This window comes from Diadema setosum, chromosome 6 (assembly GCF_964275005.1).
Source record: "Diadema setosum chromosome 6, eeDiaSeto1, whole genome shotgun sequence".
Classification (NCBI taxonomy): Eukaryota; Metazoa; Echinodermata; class Echinoidea; order Diadematoida; family Diadematidae; genus Diadema; species Diadema setosum.
Window position 1 is genome coordinate 1,253,724 of NC_092690.1, and position 19,611 is coordinate 1,273,334.

The 19,611-nt window shown below is 38.1% G+C and overlaps 1 protein-coding gene across 1 annotated transcript in view; it reads right to left on the minus strand.

Annotated features, from left to right (window-relative positions):
• Positions 1–348: 348 nt before the first annotated feature.
• Positions 349–19,611, minus strand: part of LOC140229882 (uncharacterized) — a 62,121-nt gene continuing 42,858 nt past the window's right edge. The window contains exon 4 of the mRNA XM_072310088.1: positions 349–3,048. Coding sequence (XP_072166189.1) covers positions 2,696–3,048 — 353 coding nt within the window. The 3' untranslated portion in view covers positions 349–2,695. The remainder of the gene's footprint in view (positions 3,049–19,611) is intronic.

Consider the following 19,611-nt stretch of genomic DNA (forward strand, 5'->3'; position numbering starts at 1 on the left):
ATATATATATATATATATATATATAGGTATGCATATATATATCATATATATATATATATATATATATATATATATATTACATGTATACTAATGATGAGTACCCGGCTGACAAGAAAAGAGAAGCAGAGACAGAGAAGCTAAATGGAATTTTAGAATAACTATGTAAACTTACTTCCTGTATATAGGCGTCATACTCTGTTACTCTAATTACTACAGCTGACTGTACGTTCTCATTTATAGCTCGGCAACCCTTTAAAGAAAAGGTTAAGAAAATTGAAACGAGCAGAAAAAAAAAAACATTTTTGTATCACTCTTACTTTATTTCATTTGCTATCTAGCTGAAAACGAACCTATATACTAACACTCAGTATTGTCCGCAATCAATAGTATGGAGGAGACAAGATTCACAGATGTACAGGCTAACATTTGGTATATACACAAAAGTGACAAAATGTGGAAAGAATAATAAATTCACTATGATTCAATATGACTGCTTCTCGAGGTACGATTGTAATTAGTTCTACAAGATTTCAGTATTTAGAATAATTTCATGATAGAACGACTCCAATCCCGGTAGTCATAAACATCACTCTTTTGTCTTTGCAAACTAATGTTTGCTGGTATTCTCGGCAGGTAACTTCAAATGCTTTGGAGGTTTGAACGGCAAAAACCTTTGTGTTATGAAGAACAGACGATCCTCAGATACCCGAAACCTTCATCGATCATGACGATTGGGAAGATGTTCAGCCATAAGATCGATACCACTATAAACTCGAAAGCTTGTGGGTTGGTCGGTACAATAACTGACATCATGCCCTACTCTTCTTTGAAAACACAAGTGATAATATTTCAGATTTATACAAACCCGTAATCGTTGGTTGGGAGTTCGGCGAAAACGTGGAGTGAATGTCGCCCTTGAAATAAAACCGATTGTAGGCACAATTAACGCAAAGATTTGTACTCATATAACGGACTTTCAGGATAATACATCATTACATCATCCCATATTCTGTTTTATGAAGCAACGACACATGCACCGTAATTCAAATCATATTTCTACTACCTTGGTCGAATTAACAATTATTCGTTGAACAATGGGTTTGCATTTAGATGTTAAAACGATGCTTAATGCAAAGGCATTCAAATAATACATGTCATGTATCAATGTCCGAATTGCTAAAACTGGACTGTAGAACGCATGCGGGGCAGCTTATTTACAGTCATGTTATACAATTACTAGAGTTTTTTGAACAAGGCGTGAAAGAAGGAAGATTGGTGTGTTATCTTTCGTGAAGAACAGGATCTTTTGTTGCAGTAATTAATCACACATCAGAGTAAGAAATGATTACCTGTATATTATACCTGATTGAGAAGGCATTATCCAACTGCACATGTACAAGTACTGTTAACCCTTTCAATGACATGAGGCAAGAGATGCTTTGTTATTGCCATGTCGAACATGTCGAATGAAAGGCAACTCAGTCTCTACATTCACAATCATTATCTACAAGACGTCATAATCAATTAAAATCTCTCCGAGAGGCATGGCATTCCATGATTGTATACCAACGGAGCTGACTGTAAGTATTAAATACATTTCAAACTCTAGACGACAGAAATAAAGGAAGGAGAAAATAGCATATTTGAATATGAGGAAAAGGAAGCACAAAGAAAAAGAGACAAATCTTTACTATAGAAAAACAGAACTTTTTGTTCTTCCTCTTTTGTTACCATTGAAAAAGTGTTGCCTCACACTCCTTAATTATATCATGTCTAACCAGCTGTCAGTTGAATCCTTCAGGAGTATGACGCATCACGAGCCAAGGCAAAAGAGTAAAAATCAACAACAAGAATGATGATCCATTTTTTCGAGATTTTATGCTACCAAAGATCGTCAATGGGTAGCTCATCTCCTACCTTATATTCACTACATCTAAAATACACGAACCTTGATGACCGCCTACAACGGCTTGAATTTTGCATTGCGAGGTTTACGATGACATGAGAACACTCATATCAATCAGTCAGAAATGTTTCCAATATGACACTATTACACCATGTATAATTTTCACTGCAGTTCTCCTGAAATACACAGCTATGCATCTGATTAAACTGCAATTAAAGTAAAAGACAAACAGATTTCATTCCTATCTGACACAAGAAAATCAGTTTATTTGTATTAATCTTAGCAAATGTAAATTCATTGAAAAAAAAAACACTTCAATTGTTATTTTTTTGTGGCAATCACCGATATAGGTGGCCTTTGCATATTTAGTGATTTTTGCTTGCATTTACAGCTCTGAAATGCACACCGATTAATAAAATCGACTATTAATAAACTATCCTTTTATGTGAACTTCTTAGCAAACAGAAATGGTTTTTACGTATTCAAAATGAATATCTCTGTGTAGGAAGTGTTCCAACACAAAGCATCAAGACGAGCTAAATGTACCGGCTCGTGTCACAAACTATCGTACATCTACTTTTGAAGAATATTTCCTATATAGAAATTTTCCCAATGTTTCTTTAAAATTAAGATGACATTTTTGCTGTAAACTTGCATTGATTTGTTAAAAAGAACTACATCTTATAATCTTGAATATTAATCATGTGAACACTTCCTCTGCTATTATTTTTGTGCCACAGAGAAGCAACAGCAGGGGCTATTTGCCTATTGGGTGACACAATCATCCAATCACACGGCTCGGAAAACGATGGCGCTAAGCAAAGAGCCAATCAGCACAGTCGCACTCGCCAAGACGTGCACAGCGCCCGCTGTCGTTGTCTCCATCGTGGTGTCCTGTTCGGCACCATCTCCAGCCTGCGGCACGACGTTGCAGTTGTCCGTATCGCACACGCAGAGGGAGCCAGTCGTATCGGTGACTGTGATGCCGGTTGGCAAGCCGCCTTCCTGGACCGCTGACTGCGTTATTTGATTCGCCTTCGTGGTTACCATTTGCGGGGGGAGGCAGTTGTCTGCACCAAGCGCGCTGTCCAGGCTCGGGTCACTACAGCCTAGCTGCGTCATTGTAAGGGTACCGTCACCGTCTGTTGGGTTCGAATGGTCAGCAGGAAGCATAGAAGAGAGAGAGAGAGAGGACGACAGACAGACAGATAGAGATAAGTGAGAGAGAAAACATTGTGTTATAGGTAATTCAATCTTTTCATGCATCTTTTCAATGTCCTGTACCTTTGTCCATTTCCTTATTTCTTTTAAATTGATTAGCATACGACTATAGCAAAGTATGATCACAATGGAGGAGAAAAAAGAAACTCACCTTCTTTCAGAGACAAACAGAAAAGCACCAAGGCATTCTCTCTACATATATTTTCGGGGGGGGGGGGGAGGCAGTTGTCTTCACCAAGCATGCTGTCCATGCTCGGGTCACTAGTGTACAGCCTAGCTGCGTCATTGTAAGTTTATCATTGTATATCATTGTCTTTACACTGACGAGGGTCTGAGGAAGACCGAAAATTTTGTAATAAAAAACTTCTCGTTGGATATCCATGACAATGATTTTTTTTTTTTTCAATTCAATTCATTTATTTTCATTCTTCTTCTTTTTTCTTTTTCAACAAAAACATAACACAAGATAAATCAGGTTTTACATCATAAACATGTTTATCATTGTATATCATTGTATACACATCATAATCGTGTTTATCATTGTATATCATTGTCTTTACACTGACGAAGGTCTGAGGCAGACCGAAAATGTTGTATTTTGCTGCTTTAAATATTCAAAGCACGTTTTTTGACGAGTGCGAAAAATCATTTCTACGATGTCTCTTTTCATTGATTTTCTCAACTCCCTAAGCCCGCTTTTCACTTTCAACTCTAATTAGAGGTGGGCTATAGAGGGTGACATTTTCAGAACATGCTCATCACACCTTAGTTTGATGACTTTTTGCCTACTGACACCATTTTTTGAAAAAAAGAACGAAAAAAAAATGCAAAATCCGGGGTGCCCCGGCCGAAATCGTAAAAAATCCAAGATGGCCGCCGTTTTGGCTTTACAAAGACATTTTTGGCCATAACTTGGCTATTTTTTGGTCTATTGTGATGATTTTGGTGTCTAACCCCATGTTTTAGGGGTCAAAGAAATGGAGTATCATGATAATTTTAGTGTAAAACCTAAGCTTCTACTTGAAACTAACCTTTTACCCATATTTACCAGGGTTAAATTTCCTTCTCCTTTACCCCTACCCCAACCGCCATTTTTTTGCACTTTTTTCCGTATTTTTTTTTTCAAGTCATGTTAACTACCATACTCTTAATAACAAGTTCTAGCAATATGTTTGTTTGTTGTTTTTTTTAACTACTGACAATATAGCAAGAAATATACAAATAACTTACGGTATACATGTATGTGTCATGCCAATACTGGTCATGTGGCTGGTGCATTCAGAATGCATGATAACTGTGGAACCAGCATTATATTGTACTGTATCTGCTTTATAGTGACCATTAACATTTTGGTCCTAAGACCTTTAACGATATAAATAAATAGATATAATAATAAATATTCCTTCTCCTTTACCCCTACCCCAACTGCCATTTTTTTGCACTTTTTTCTGTATTTTTTTCAAGTCATGTTAACTACTTCCATACTCTTAATAACAAGTTCTAGCTATCAATATGGTGTTTTCTTGCAACAATACAGCAAGAAATACAAATAACTTACATTATACATGGTTTACATATGTGTCATGCACTACAGGTGTGAATACCAAATGTTTATCAGCACTACAAAGCAGATACAGTATAAGCACTGGCTTCTGTTACAATGTACCATGCATCCTGAATGCACAAGCCACACTATATACCGATATGTGCATGACACATACAAATATGTAAACCATGTATAATGTAAGCTATTTGTTATTATTTATTAATCATCTATTTATTTATATTGTTAATGGTCTTATGACCAAAATGTTAATGGACGCTATAAAGCAGATACAGTATTTAATACTGGTTCCACAGTTAGCATGCATTCTGAATGCACCAGCCACATGACCAGTATTGGCATGACACATACATGTATACCGTAAGTTTTCTGTATATTTCTTGCTGTATTGTCGGTAGAAAAAAAAAATGGATTGCTAGAACTTTTATTAAAAGTATGGTAGTTAACAGGACTTGAAAAAAATGCGGAAAAAACAGGCAAAAAATGGCGGTTCGGGTAGGGGTAAAGGAGAAGGAAATTTAACCCTAAATATGGGAAAAAGGTTAGTTTCATGTAGAAGCTTAGGTTTTCCTCTAAAATTATCATGATAATCCATTTCCTTGACCCTTAAAACATGGGGTTAGACACCAAAACCATCACAATAGACCGAAAAATAGCCGAGTTATGGCCAAAAATGTCTTTTTAAAGCCAAAACGGCGGCCATCTTGGATTTTTAACAATTTCGGCCGGGGCACCCCGGATTTTGCATTTTTTTTGTTCTTTTTTTCAAAAATGGTGTCAGTAGGCAAAAAGTCATCAAACTAAGGTGTGATGAGCATGTTCTGAAAATATGACCTAAAATTGACCCTCTATAGCCCACCTCTACTCTAATAGCTTTTGGGAGACACTGGAAAAATGGTACTGTAGTCCAGGCTAGGCTCCATAGAAAGTGCACCTAACCTTGTTTTTTGATATATACAATGTTTTTTGATGGTTTCTTGTCAATTTGAGGGTGCTGATTCCAAATCCCATTGATGCCACTCGCGTAACCTTGAGCATTTTCGGCAAAACGCAAAAATCCAAAATGGCCGCCAAATATGCTAATTTGGCCATGATATTCCCAGTTATGTCAATTTTATGACAAATTATTCCATCAAAGTTTTTTTTTTTATTTTTGTTCCTTGAGTAATTCTACTTGCACATGCAAGAAATTTTTCATTTGAAGAGGTACATTTATTATTTTAAGCTTATTTTCAATTCAAAATGGCCGCCACTCCTATACTCATGTACTACATGAATGGCAAACAATATGCATAGAAATAGAAGACGAATTTTCAGTCACATACCTACGCTTTTATCAAGTTTTGCATGTGCAATGCAAATCTGATGAGTGCCACAAGCAAAACAAGCAAACAAACAAGCAAACAAACAGAAAGTTTATTGTTTTTAGGCTTATTATTATTCTTCTTAATACACTCTGTACAAAACTTCAAAATGGATGCCACTCATATACCCCTGCACAATATGAACGGCAGAGCGTGTGAAATAAACAAATTTTCTTTTCTTTTTCCTGTCATTCAGGTATACTGTTTACCAATTTGTGTGCTGATTATAAATCAGAAGGTTGTTACTAACAAAGGCTGTTTTATTTTTTGATGCAAAAATTCCAAATTTGCTACCTCAATCTGAATTTTTTCCCTAGGTATTTGGAAAAATCCACCAAAACTTGAATTGACGCCAACATCAAGATCGTTTATCAGGAATTATTAGATATGAACATTTGATACTTACTTGCCTTGACATGTTCAACATCAAAATATTCATTCTGATTTACTGAATTAAAAGGCTGAATCCTAGATGATGACACAAATGAAATTTCCAACGAGATATGAAACTCGTCACACTGAAGACGAGTTAGGTGATACGCTTGGGGACATCAGATGTCGGTCATCCGTGATCGACAAAAAAAAAAAAAGAAAAGAATAAAATATAGCACCTTGAAGTTATAATGAGATACTTAGTTGAACTTTTTTGGGCCGACATTATTCAGATCACATTTGTTTTTCTGTCACACAAACTAAGTGGAAATTCTGTGCGTGTGCGACTAAGTCGATTTACAGACTTTTTGAGTACGTACAGTGCATAAACATAGACCCCGTTTACGGTGCGGGGCTGGGCCGAGCCGCGGCCGAGCTGCGGCCAAGGCCAACCTCAATTGCGAGGCCGAGCCCCGCAATTTAGTCCGTTTACACTGCCGGGCTCGGCCGCGCTTTTGATTCAAACCTTTCAATATTTTGTCGTAGTGGCGCTCTACTTTTAAACAAACGCATTTTGGTATTGTCTGGTTTTCAGATCCTTTGCCAACTGAATTCCGTGCATGGCGACGAAGTCGCCGTTCGGGCAAAGGCCTTTGCCGAAGGAGAAAATCCTTTGCAGGACAAAACCACCTTAAACTATACTAGTTTTCGACGTTGAAGTGGTTAATATCCTGAATAGCGAAATAGTACAGGCGAGGGTTTGGAAGCCAGACTAAAAGTGGCCGCGCGTTTAGCCCAGTTTGCGTTTACACTGAAGGCCGGGCGCGACCGCGGCTCGGCCGCGGCCGAGACCACCTCCAGAGCGTGGCCTAATGCGAGGCCAATTTTGGCCCCGCATTTGGCCTTTTGCGCGTTTATACCGAAATGAAGGTGGGCTCGGCGCGGCCGAACCGCGGCCGAGCCTCGCACTGTAAACGGGGTCCAAGTGATCCTCGGCACGTACAAATAAAACATGACAATTAAGTGTTTATAACCATCCTGGCTTTAACAGTGGCATTTTAAAACATGACCTTTGACCATTATTTACATAACCAATATGACTCCCTCTAATCTTGCTATCACAATAATCAGTTCAGAGAGCTCTAACAGCTATATACAAGCCTGTGAGATTTACCAGCAGTAAAACCAATGAAGCCTCCGATACAAAACAAGGGATATAGAGCAAGTGAGTCTGTTTACATGAGAATGTGATTTATCCTGGACGAAAGTGATACCTCAATTAAAGAGAAAAGGGCAAAAGAAAAACGGCCCAAACGTACGGCTCTAGCGAAAGAGACATCACCTTTAACCATGTAACTATAGGTCTCCTCCAACTAAGAGTACACTTTGAACGTAAGCTTATACGTGAATGATAATTTATGACGATCTCACGTGATCGACACACATTCAAATGGGACAGTTAGAAGTGGAAGGAGTGCTTAATCGTGTCATTAATTCCTAATCAATGACACCACTACTATAGGCATATCATGATACTCGGTTCTTTACTGCCCAGATGCCAACAACACCCATCACCCACGGATAGGCATAGAGAAACAGCCATGGCGAAAATAAAACTTTGCTTTCTCGTAGGCAGAATGACACAGAACCCCGTCAAACACACTTTTATTGGCAGGGATGGACATGAAAAAGTTCATTACTAATTTCAGCGTACATGCATTCCATTCATGTGGCGCGAGATACCTCTATAGCAACATAAAGCCTGTCTTCAACTCCGTTGTCGAACAATGACAACTTGAAATTTCAAAGAGATGAGCGAGACGCTGTATACACCTGGCCTAGAGTTAATTTATTCAGTTCTCATTTCTACTTCAAGTTGGGTTATGTTATTATAATCATTCCCATCTGCAGTATAACAAAACCAAAGTGAGGGAAAAGGGGAGAGAAAAACGAGAGGTGGCAAAAGGAAAACTGCATGCACAACTGCAATCCATATCATTGCGTGTGACAAGTGAAGCAAATGCATTAGTTGTTATAGCAGTGTTTTATGAACATTAACAGGCATATAGACAGAATACAATAACCATCAATTTAATGTCAGAGAATATGGTAAACAAGATGCATTGAAACTGTAACTAAATCGCTGCTCTTCTACTTGGTCACGGAACGTCCAACTTTATATTCAACAAAAAAAAAAAATGTTAGGGGAAAGAAACAAATTTAGATATAACATTCTTAAATTAAAAACAAGAAAAAGAAAATGTCCACGTCAGGATTAAAAAAAAAAACACCGCACGAACATGCATTATATTCTAGATGGGAATACGGTCTTGATGCAAAGGTCCAATGATTGTCTCATTACTTTAAAAGCAATCTATGGTTCCCTTACCATCACCAGTACCACACCACAATGACGTCTAGTCTAAAATCAATGGTAGCACATTTTATTGCATCGTGCATTAACTCCCTTTTCCTAAACTACCAGTGGAACGTGTCATATTATATTGTGTATCTCGATCAGTAGTGATTGACTTTAAAGAAGAAATATAAAAAATTGAACGCTTACCACATTGCTTATTGGGCTATTCCAGTTTGGTACTGATCTGTTATATTCTCCCAGATGCCAGCAACATATATCACCTATGGTTAACTAGTGAAACAGCCATGACGAAAATAAATGACAGAGAACCCCGTCATAATCACTACACTTGGAAAGGTGTTGCCCGAAATTCCTCATTATGAAGCAATATCAAGTCACTTCCTTCCCTGCCTGTCTTTAACTCCGTTATTTGGTCAAACAATAACAACCTGGAATTCCAAAGAGATAAGCGAGACGCCATGCACCTGGACTAGAGTTAATTAATTCAGTTCCCATTCCTATTAGTTATGTAAACGTACACGTTCCTGAATATCCTGCTACAGTAACGTTATAACAAGAACAAATGAAGAGAAAAGGAAAGAGAAAACGAATGGTGGCAAGCGGGGTACTTTTTCAAGGGGCAATTTACAACATTACGTGTGACAAAATTAATGAAGCAAATCCAACCTCCAAACTCCAATACAAAACAAGGGAAATAGAGTAGCTTTGTTCATGACATCAGAGTGAAGCTCAACTGCAGAAAAAAAGAAAAAAGAAATAAAAGGAACTAGAAATGTCGCTTTGGCGACTGGTATGCCTCCGCCATAATGCATGATTTTCCCAATAGGTCTAGATAGTACATGTGGACAATGTGTGATTACATTTTCACAAAATTGGCAAAATATTGAAATGACAAGTTTGTCACAAATGTGTTGAATGTTCACCTTCCTTGACCTAGGTTTAATTGGATGAATAGGAGAGCATGTATCTAGGGATTTAAGGACTTTAACTCGACTTTGACCCATTCATACATTTAGGCATTGAGTACTTTTCAAGGTACAGGTGTGGAGAAAAAGTGCAATTTCTGAATTGAATAGTAAATTGTTACCATTTTCATCTGGCCCTTGACCCTAAAATTCATAAGATAATCACTTTCAGGTAGAACATGCATAATATGTACTAAGTTTCAAGATAACTTGAGCCACTTCCGAGATATGGAGGAAAAAGTTAGTTCAGCACTTTCACTTGATCTTTGACCTTTTGACCTTTGAGGCAAAAAAAGAAGAAAAAAAAAACTTTCCAGAGAATTTCTATTAGGTTACACATGTATGCATACACCAAGTGTAAAAAAAAAATAACCCTGCTGGCATTGCATGATAGGAGGGAAATAGTAAAATTGTGTGGCGCTCCGACAAAATGAGTCATAAGTCGCACGGGGAGTTTTCCCGTAATGAGCCGAAAATGAAGGGGAAGCACTACTCGGGTCGAAATTTTTTTATGACGGATTTTGATTCCTTTATGTTTTATCTGTTTGTACAGAAAATTTCAGCATGTGAAAATGAGTACAAGTGTCCCAAATCACCGTTTTTCTGAGACAATTTTTTTCGGTTACATTTTTTTTCGAACGCTCGCCTTTGCGTTGCGTTTCGCACCTATTGTTCTTGCCAGATCGAGACTCCGCCTCCGTTGCTAGGGTGTATGCTAATGAGGCATTGCTCTTGACCCCTTTGAAGACAAAACAAAGCATGGTGCGCGCGGCGGCGTCGGCGGCCAAGCGGCGAGGGCTATAGAATTACGCAATAATAGTGAGCTGACCAAGGCTATTGGTTACATGACCAGCGAGTTTCGTTTGATACATGCACTCCATTTCAATGAGTGGTGATTGACATGACGCACAAATCGCACTGAAAAAAATAATTCCAACGAACGATCACGCAAAATTTATGATACTTTATCTATGAGCTAATACAATGATCACATATCGAACTCGAAACCTTTTTATGCGTGTGTGTACTTTTACAACGGTTATTAATTGGCCTCATTAATGAATTTGTTCAAATAATCATAACTTTCGTTCCCTGGTATGTGACTTGCTGTTTAAAGTTCATCTCTGGAGATATAGTAGGGCCTAAGTTGTCAATTATTCTCGTTTTTATAAAGTCGACAATTTGTGTGATAATTCGCCAAATGTATGTAATGCGTACTATTATTTCCCTGGTTAATGAAACTTATTGCCTTATTACTTATGATGGTTTGGGCCGTGACGGCATGGAGAGAAATCGGAAGACAAACATTATTAATGCCCAGATAGCTCGTGTTCCCTTTGGAGGATATTCTGACTCTAGTCATCTGTGTATTTTTTTAGAAGTAGGACCTATTTGAGAAAGGGACAGAAAGCTGTGTCGCTACTCAAAAGTGTGCTTCTTCATTTTGTTTTGTTTTTTAATCAGAATGTGTGTAATGATAGCTGTTTGCCGTGTGTTGCGTGTAGCTGACATGTGAGAGGTCAAGTCTGCAAAGAATTGGGTTGGCTAACAGCTTTGCCAAGTAGCAGCGCTAATTGCCCATTGAATTGCGTATTCTGAGGAATTTCGAATGAAAGAACTCGGACGGCAATGTTCACGCCTTGTATCCGAGTAAACCCCGCATCAACGAAGCCTTAAACAATGAAAGGTAAACTTCCTGCTTTCAAGGGGTGGATAATCACGCAACCAGTATTCTTTCTTCGCCATTGATAGCAGAATCAATGACGGAATGGAGTAACAGTGTTGGAGGATCGGCATTATGTCTGCTAATTTGTAAAGGAATTTTTCAGTCTCCTTTTGTGTTCAGAACCACAGTCAGTGACGCTAACTTACTCTATCTCCTACAAGCTATCGTTACCATCTTAAAACGTGAATTTTATGAAAGGCTAAAAGTGATCACGGAATCAGTTCTTCCGCGTGACACATGCAGGCTTTTATAATAGCATACCAAGCTTAAATAGTTTACCTGTATAAAGGGCGGGGATACACACTTATCGCAATCATCCGGATTTGAGAGTGATACACTCTACTACTTTTCTTCATCTTTCCCCCGACAAAGACCATGGTAATTCAAAACAAACAAACAAACAAACAAACAAGCAGTTGATTTATATCAGAACGTAGAGATTTTGTGTGTTTCATGTGTAGGTCATCTCTTGATGTATAGTAGGCATTTGTTGTCGTTTTTACAGCGTTTCCTAATAAATGCCTATAGCGAAAACCCAACAAAACTTCTATCAAGGAGGGAAGGGAACTTAAATTTAAATATCACATAGTTTACAGAAATCAGACATGTAAATAAGGCAATCATATACATCCGCACGGCCGATTGTAATCTCTTACTTTGATTATCAAACATGATCGCCTGCATTTACGTGCTTTTTTCTAATTTCTTGAACTTTGCCTCATTTTCTCTCTCTTTTTTTTTAAACAATTGCGCGAAACATTTAAAAATCGTAACACAGTCTGCTATCCCACAACATAATATTCCATTTGATTTGTCACTTATTGTTGGTCGGGTGACGCCAAATGTTGGAATCTCGAGCGATGATACACGGCATTTTGTTTGTTGGTTTTCGTCTCATCGCTCAAAAGAATTTTGACTACGATTACAAGACATAACTGATGGTTTACAGAAGTGATCATCAATTCAGTAAGGATTAGTCAAGTCATGAATCCACTTTACCCATCATGACTGTCTAATCGAACTACGACATTGTTTGGGTAACCGCGCCTTTTTATTCTCATAGTTCAAACTATTTCTTGACATAATCAAAACAAATAATTCTTTATTAAATTTCTCAAAATACTCAATATACGGTCTAAGTCAAAACTTTCTACAAAGATTGCCTATACGGCAATCTTTACTAGCCTAAACAAGTTTTCTAGAGCTATCAGTTCCCCCTATGACAATGACTTCGATCGCGTTTTGAACTTGTATCGAACTACTTTCAAAACAGCTATTACCTTTGTAGTTCGATTGCAGTCTTTTGAATTCATTACCAACATTCGTAATCGTAACAATACAGTAACATAGTACTGCATGTCAATAAAAGTTGGAAAATGTAAATGCTATAATAGTAGCCCAAAAAAAAATGAGTAACGATTATCTTCATACATTCTAATTCCTAGTGATGTCGCTACGAAAATGACACATGGTTTGGTTCAAGCAAATAAAAGTAAAAATGAATGGGATATACTTCTAATGATAGTACCACGCCGTACAATGCATTTCACTGTATTTTGAAGCAATTGGTTACGTTTCTGTGCGCTTTACGTACGGAAAATAAAAGGCAGATTGGTGCTATTAACATACTAACACGCAACGCATTCAAAATGTTTTTTGAAATACACCGTATACAATATAATGTTTTAGTATACGGTTTGAAACTTTGAATTTGCGAGTCCTTTATGAAATTATGAGCAGGGTTATTACATTATCAAGCAAAAATTAAAGTATTTAGGGATTCGGATTTGCGCAGGAGACTAACAGTGCTATATATGGCGATCGTTTGCAACAGAGACAATTCCCTTCAATAGATATACAATGTAATTCTGTTTTCATGAATTGAAAGAGAAACGAAAAGAAGTCAACTTTTTAACTTCATTTAGCTTTCTCACCAATTGAACTTGATTTGATCTGCCATGCATGATATCGCTGTGTGCTCTATTAACTATATTAAATCATTTAATCGGCGTGCTTGTTTTTTATGCAGAATATCACAGGTAAGTTTAATTCATTGAAGTTCATAATGTTTGTACATATGGCGTGTTCGTTGTTTTCTATTTTCATTTTTATAATATATCACGTGTCCATTATCTGATTCTGACCACGAAAATATGGCGACTGTTTAAATGCGGAGCATGTACTGGAAAACTGTAATGTCTCCTGCCAGTATAGACAAACTAATTTCTAGTCTATCCCCGCTTAAAATTGAAATGAAATTGAACAAAAAACAAAAAACAAAACGAAGTTCGACTTTCAGTAGATTTCAACCGTTTTGTATAGTGCCTGATTCATGTAATGGACACAATTCTTTAGCACATAAGCAATCACACAACTTTCGTGAATAGATGTGTCTTAATGATTGCATCTCATGGAAGAGAACTCGTCTCCTTGCCTGAATTTTAGCTTCTTCCTGTTCAAGCTCGCGTGAAAGAAATAGTTGAACATCAATCGCAATCATTAAGAGAGGCACATCCTTAGAAATAAGCACAGGAGTACTGAGACAGACTACGAAATAAAAACGGGCCTTTTATCGCTATTGACAACGCATGACATTGAAATGCTTTTTTTTTTCCTTGGGGGAGGGGGGTAATACAATTGATTATTCTGAAGGTTCGTTAATCACACAATGAAATATGGTTTGCTATTAGCTTAGGTTCGTTAACAAGAAAATTAAATGCGGTTCCTTTCCGGTAGTTCCTTTACCCGAAAGTAATCAAGCAATCATTTTTTCTTTCTGATAAGGTTTGTGAATACAAAACGAAGTGAAGAAGGCCTAAGTATTAATTTCGAATATTTTTCAGTATTATTATTTATGATCCACTTCTCAAACGCAGAAAGAAGGTAACTGCACATGTGATGTAAAAAAAAAATAATTCCGCTTAAGCTACAAGTTAATTGTTTTTTATATGCTATGCTATTAGAAAAGTGACTGAGAATCATTGTAAACCCAACGTGAAGCTGTCAAGCCTACATCAACCTTTGCTTCTGATACGTATAATATGTGCAGCATTGGCAAGCGTGATAAGCGATAATTACTGTGCACGCAACGCCTATAAAGGAAATGTGCCTTTAATATGGCGGGAATTCATAATGTTACGGCTGTATACAGCTGCAGCAGAAAAGACGCGAAAGCAGTTTTTGATGTTGTGCAACATTACGACCATGTGCGTAATTTGAGGGTTTGAAGTACACGCAAAGAACACGATCTCAAAAGACGACTATCGTTAATCAACTTCATTGACTTTTCTACCGATGCTGTCTTTTGAACCCCCACCTAGAATAGGTTCTCAGGTTCTATTTAATAGGTATTGGTACTTGCTAAACGCATCCTCTTTAGTTTCCATTGACAACAACATGGGAGGAGAATGGAAGCGATGAACGCCCTCGCTAAAAGACGCTTCTCGTAAGACGCATTGCGTGCCCGCCTACAATAGGTTCTCAGGTTCTATTTAGGTATTGGTACTTGCTAAACGCATCCTCTTTAGTTTCCATTGACAACAACATGGGAGGAGAATGGAAGCGATCAACGCCCTCGCTAGAAGACGCTTCTCGTATTAGACGCATTGCGTGCCTTCTTTTCTTTCTACTGTTTCCTATTGTTTGTGAGTTAAAAATTGCGGCAAACCACAACGCAGCCGACAAACAACGCCTACCGACTCATTCATGCGGCGGCAGCGGCACGGACACTAACGCGCCGAAGTTTACATTCGGGCTGCCGTATTGGTCAGAATCGTTAATGATAGACCTGTCCTGCGATTGGTTGATTATCTTACATACCCAAGCTATCGCCTTATACGGTAGTGCGTGCGATGGAGCGTAAACGCCGTCGCTAAGCAGGACTGTTGTATTGTTTCGTCCCGTGAAAGAAACAGGTTGTGAGCATGAACACAGCCTGAACTTTGAGAGCGATTTTCTCCGTTATTTAGAAAATCAACTGACATAACAAACGTGGTTAATATTCGTTTTTATGATCTATAGGGATGTCGAAATGAGTTGTATTACATATCAGTGTAAAGCTTAGAGTCTGTAGAATTCACTTATAGGCATAACTACGATCTCATTTTTTGCGACTTTTGACTCATTCCGACGGAGCGCCACACAATTTTGAAGTGTTGCACTTGACCTTTCACCCCTGACCTTTGACCCCATGAACCCTACATTCTCTAGATAATCACTTCCAGTCAGTATATGTATATACTATGTTCCATGAAGATACCTTGAACAATTTTCCAAGGTATGGAAAAAAAAAGTTTTAATATTTTTACTTGACCTTTTGACCTTTGACCTTTGACCTCATGACCCAAACTTTCACCAGAGAATCTTAATTGGGTAATACATGTATACACTAAGTTTCAAGAAAATATCTTCAGGCATTCAATAGATATGGTGGAAATAGTGAAATTTTATGTATTTGACCCTGACCTTTTGACCTTTGACCTTTGACCTCATGACCCAAACTTTCACCAGAGAATCTTAATTGGGTAATACATGTATACACTAAGTTTAAAGAAAATATCTTCACGCATTCAATAGATATGGTGGAAATAGTGAAATTTTATGTATTTGACCTTGACCTTTTGACCTTTGACCTTGAGCATGTGCACCCAAAAGTTGATAGGCACAACTTCACCCCATAATACACATACATGCCAAGTTTCATTAGGATACCTCAACAGGTTTTGATAGTTACCTTGTCCACAAAATTCATTACGGACGGACGGAAGGACGGACGGACGGACGGACGGACGGACGGACGGACGGAAGGACGGACGGACGGACGGACGGACGGACGGACGGACAACCCGAAAACATAATGCCTCCGGCACCACTTCGTGGCGGAGGCATAAAAAGTCCTGCGGGACTCGATTAACTTCTCTCCTTCCGGTCGGGCATTATAAACACGCAGCGTGCTAAGGGCGGACGTCCACTTGGGCGCGGACAAGCCCCGGAAGGGTTGCGGAAGCAAAATTTGTTATTTCGGCGTCCTGTCCGCGACAAACGCGGAATAACTTTGTGAATCGGCTTGTCCTGGGACATTCCTAGGACTGTCCGCGGACTGTCCGCGGACTGACTGCGGACATTCCTAGGAATCACTCCGGAAGAGCGCGAAATACCTCGGAATATGCTAATCGTAGCCGGGCAGCGCGGAAACATTTAGGATTACACCAGGAATGAACGCGGACAATCAGGATGCCTTCCGGACAACAAAAGTTAGGCATGCGGACAAACTGCGGACAATACCAGGAAAATGGAAAGGTATAAATTTGGCGCTGACTTTAACTTTTCCTCATTTGACTGCTAGCCGTCATTGATGCTCGTTGTTTTGCTTCCGCAGTAGCGGCTGATATTATATTAATATGATTGGTCAATATCATTTGATAAATGTGACCACCAAAATCGAAGAATAGGAGTGTCTGCATGTCGGCTGACTCATTTTTTTTTTTTCTCATTTGTCTCATCTGGGAGAACAATTTTTTCTCTGCCTACAGTCACATGGATGATATTCGCAAACTTTTTGAACCATATATATATATATATATAATATGCATAAAAATGTAAATTTATATATATGTATATATATATATATATATATATATATATATATATATATATATATATAATTATGTATATATAATCATGTTGATAAGGTAGTCCACGTGTGGGCAAGATAAAAAGATAAGTAACAAAACTGCAACAAAGTTCATGCTGTATTCACAAACGATTTATTTCTTCGCAAGAAATAAACCGTTGGTGAATACAGCATGAACTTTGTTGCAGTTTTGTTACTTATATTACTATCTGTTACTTATGTTACTATATATATATATATATATATATATATATATATATATATATATATATTCTTTATTCCCTTTTTTTAGATATGTGCTTTATCCATCGTGAAGTATATACATGTTTTGTCTGCTTCTGTAGAGCATGCCAAAATGATCCTAATCATTAAATTTGTTTTTCTTTCTCTGATTTTTACCCTTGTGCATCTCTAACCCTCTCTTATTTTGATCACTTTTGAACATTTTCATGCTTAGAGCTTACTAACCTATTGCCAATGAAGTGTAAAAATGGGGAAATATTTGTAACCTACTTTATTTTACTTTTTTTTGGGGGGGGGGAGGGGTTCAGTTGGGCTGTCAAATTGGACCATCGAGTTTGTTTGCAACTAAAACAAAAAGAAGAAAAAATAGGAAATAACAACTACGAAAATCATTCAGGTAAAGAATATTTCTGAAATGATTTGTGATGCTTAATGTGTACTTAAATATATACACTCAGCAAAAAACAAAGCAAAAGAAAGACAAAAATCTAACACTTTTTCGAGTTTATGATTTATTGCTTTTTCTCTCATTTCACTTGAGTTTTGAAGTGACAGAAAATTCTTCATTTTCCTCCATCATCTTTAGCTTTCATTGTTATTTTGGGCTTCAAAGATAATGCATTGTAATGAGACCACAGGCATATCTTTGCAATTGAATTCATGCTTTGTAGTGTGATGAATTTGTCTTTTGTTCTAATATGTTGTATCAGTAGAAAGCATTTACGTATGAATAACAACTTGTTGATGTTTATATAATACATTAACATTTAGCCAAAAATTCTATGCTTTTTTTTTTCTGAGTGTACTTCCACCTACTTTTGTGATTTTTTAGCTGGGCTGTCACATTGGACAACCTAGTTTGTCTGCAAATAAAATACGAAAACAACACAAAGGAAAATGTACTATAGTAAGTAATAGGAACCAGGAAAGTCACTCAGATGAAAAATAATTTCTGAAAAGATCAAAATCAAAACAAACTCACTAGGAAGTTAGGGGGCTGATTTCACTTCTTTCTGGTTGCTTTTGGCACAGTCTCTACTACCTTCTTCTTTGCCTTCTGGGACCGGAAATTCCTTAGATTTACCTGTTCTTCATCACCAGACGAAAGGTGTGCCTGTGATGGGGATATTTGCGTGGGAGCCTCGCCTCCCTTCTTGCTCATTTTGCTTTTCATTGGCATGACGCTCGCGGAAAGTGTCAACATTTTCGTGTCTGGATCACGAAATTTCCGCATCGGTTCCGGACACTTGCATATATAGATCCGCATCGGCTCCGCGCTGTCCTAAAACATTCCTGGTGTCTTCCGCTTTCATTCGGGAAGCTTCCCCACACCGCGGGATTCTTTCCGGAGCGTGTGCGGAAGGAGCGGAAGGGTTCCGGACAAGCGGGACATCCTCAGGACAACGTCAGGACAAGTCGCCGAAGGTGTCAGGAAGTTCATTTCCGCGTCCAAATTTTGGTCTCGATCAAAATTTGGACGCGGAAATTTTTCTCTCTCCCGAAGGTGCGGAAACGCCCGGACATGTTCAGGACAGTGAGCGGACACGTTCAGGAACGTGCGGACAGGTTCCCGAAAGAGTGCGGAATACCAAATTTGCATTCCGGGGCTTGTCCGCGTCTTGTCCGCGCCCTAGTGGACGCCTGGTCTAAGCGATTCTGCCACACGGAAGATCCGAAGATCTTGTGCTAAACTTAAATCTATCTATGTATGCTATATATACACAACACAAATTTACATTGATATTCAGTAGGGATATTGTGTGTGTGTGTGTGTGTGTGTGTTTGTGTGGGTGCCTGTGTGTGTGTACGTTTACATGAAAACATGATTTCTAAATGGACGAAGGTGAATACTCCATAAAAGAAAAAAAAAGCAAAAGATATAAGTATTTTGTTTCGTGTTCTTATGGCGTTCGAACCCGTACGTGTGCAACCTCACGTCTCTTGTGACGTCGCCTTCATCCTCTCGGCCATGTACGTCTTGACGAGAAAGTATGAGGAACGCAAGCTTATATGTGAAAGATGATTCAGGAATAGTTTGGTCCACATTCCATTCTCATTTTCAGTTTTTAGCTGCAAAATTATCAACCTGATGAGGAGATTTGAAAAAATAAAATGCATGATTACTGCAGCGTATTGTCTGAGCTATCACATACTTAAGTTTCAGAGGAAATGGGGCAAAATCAGATGAGATAAAGGTGCTTAAATGTTGTCAAGTCAATGCATGGTTTAAAAAAAATC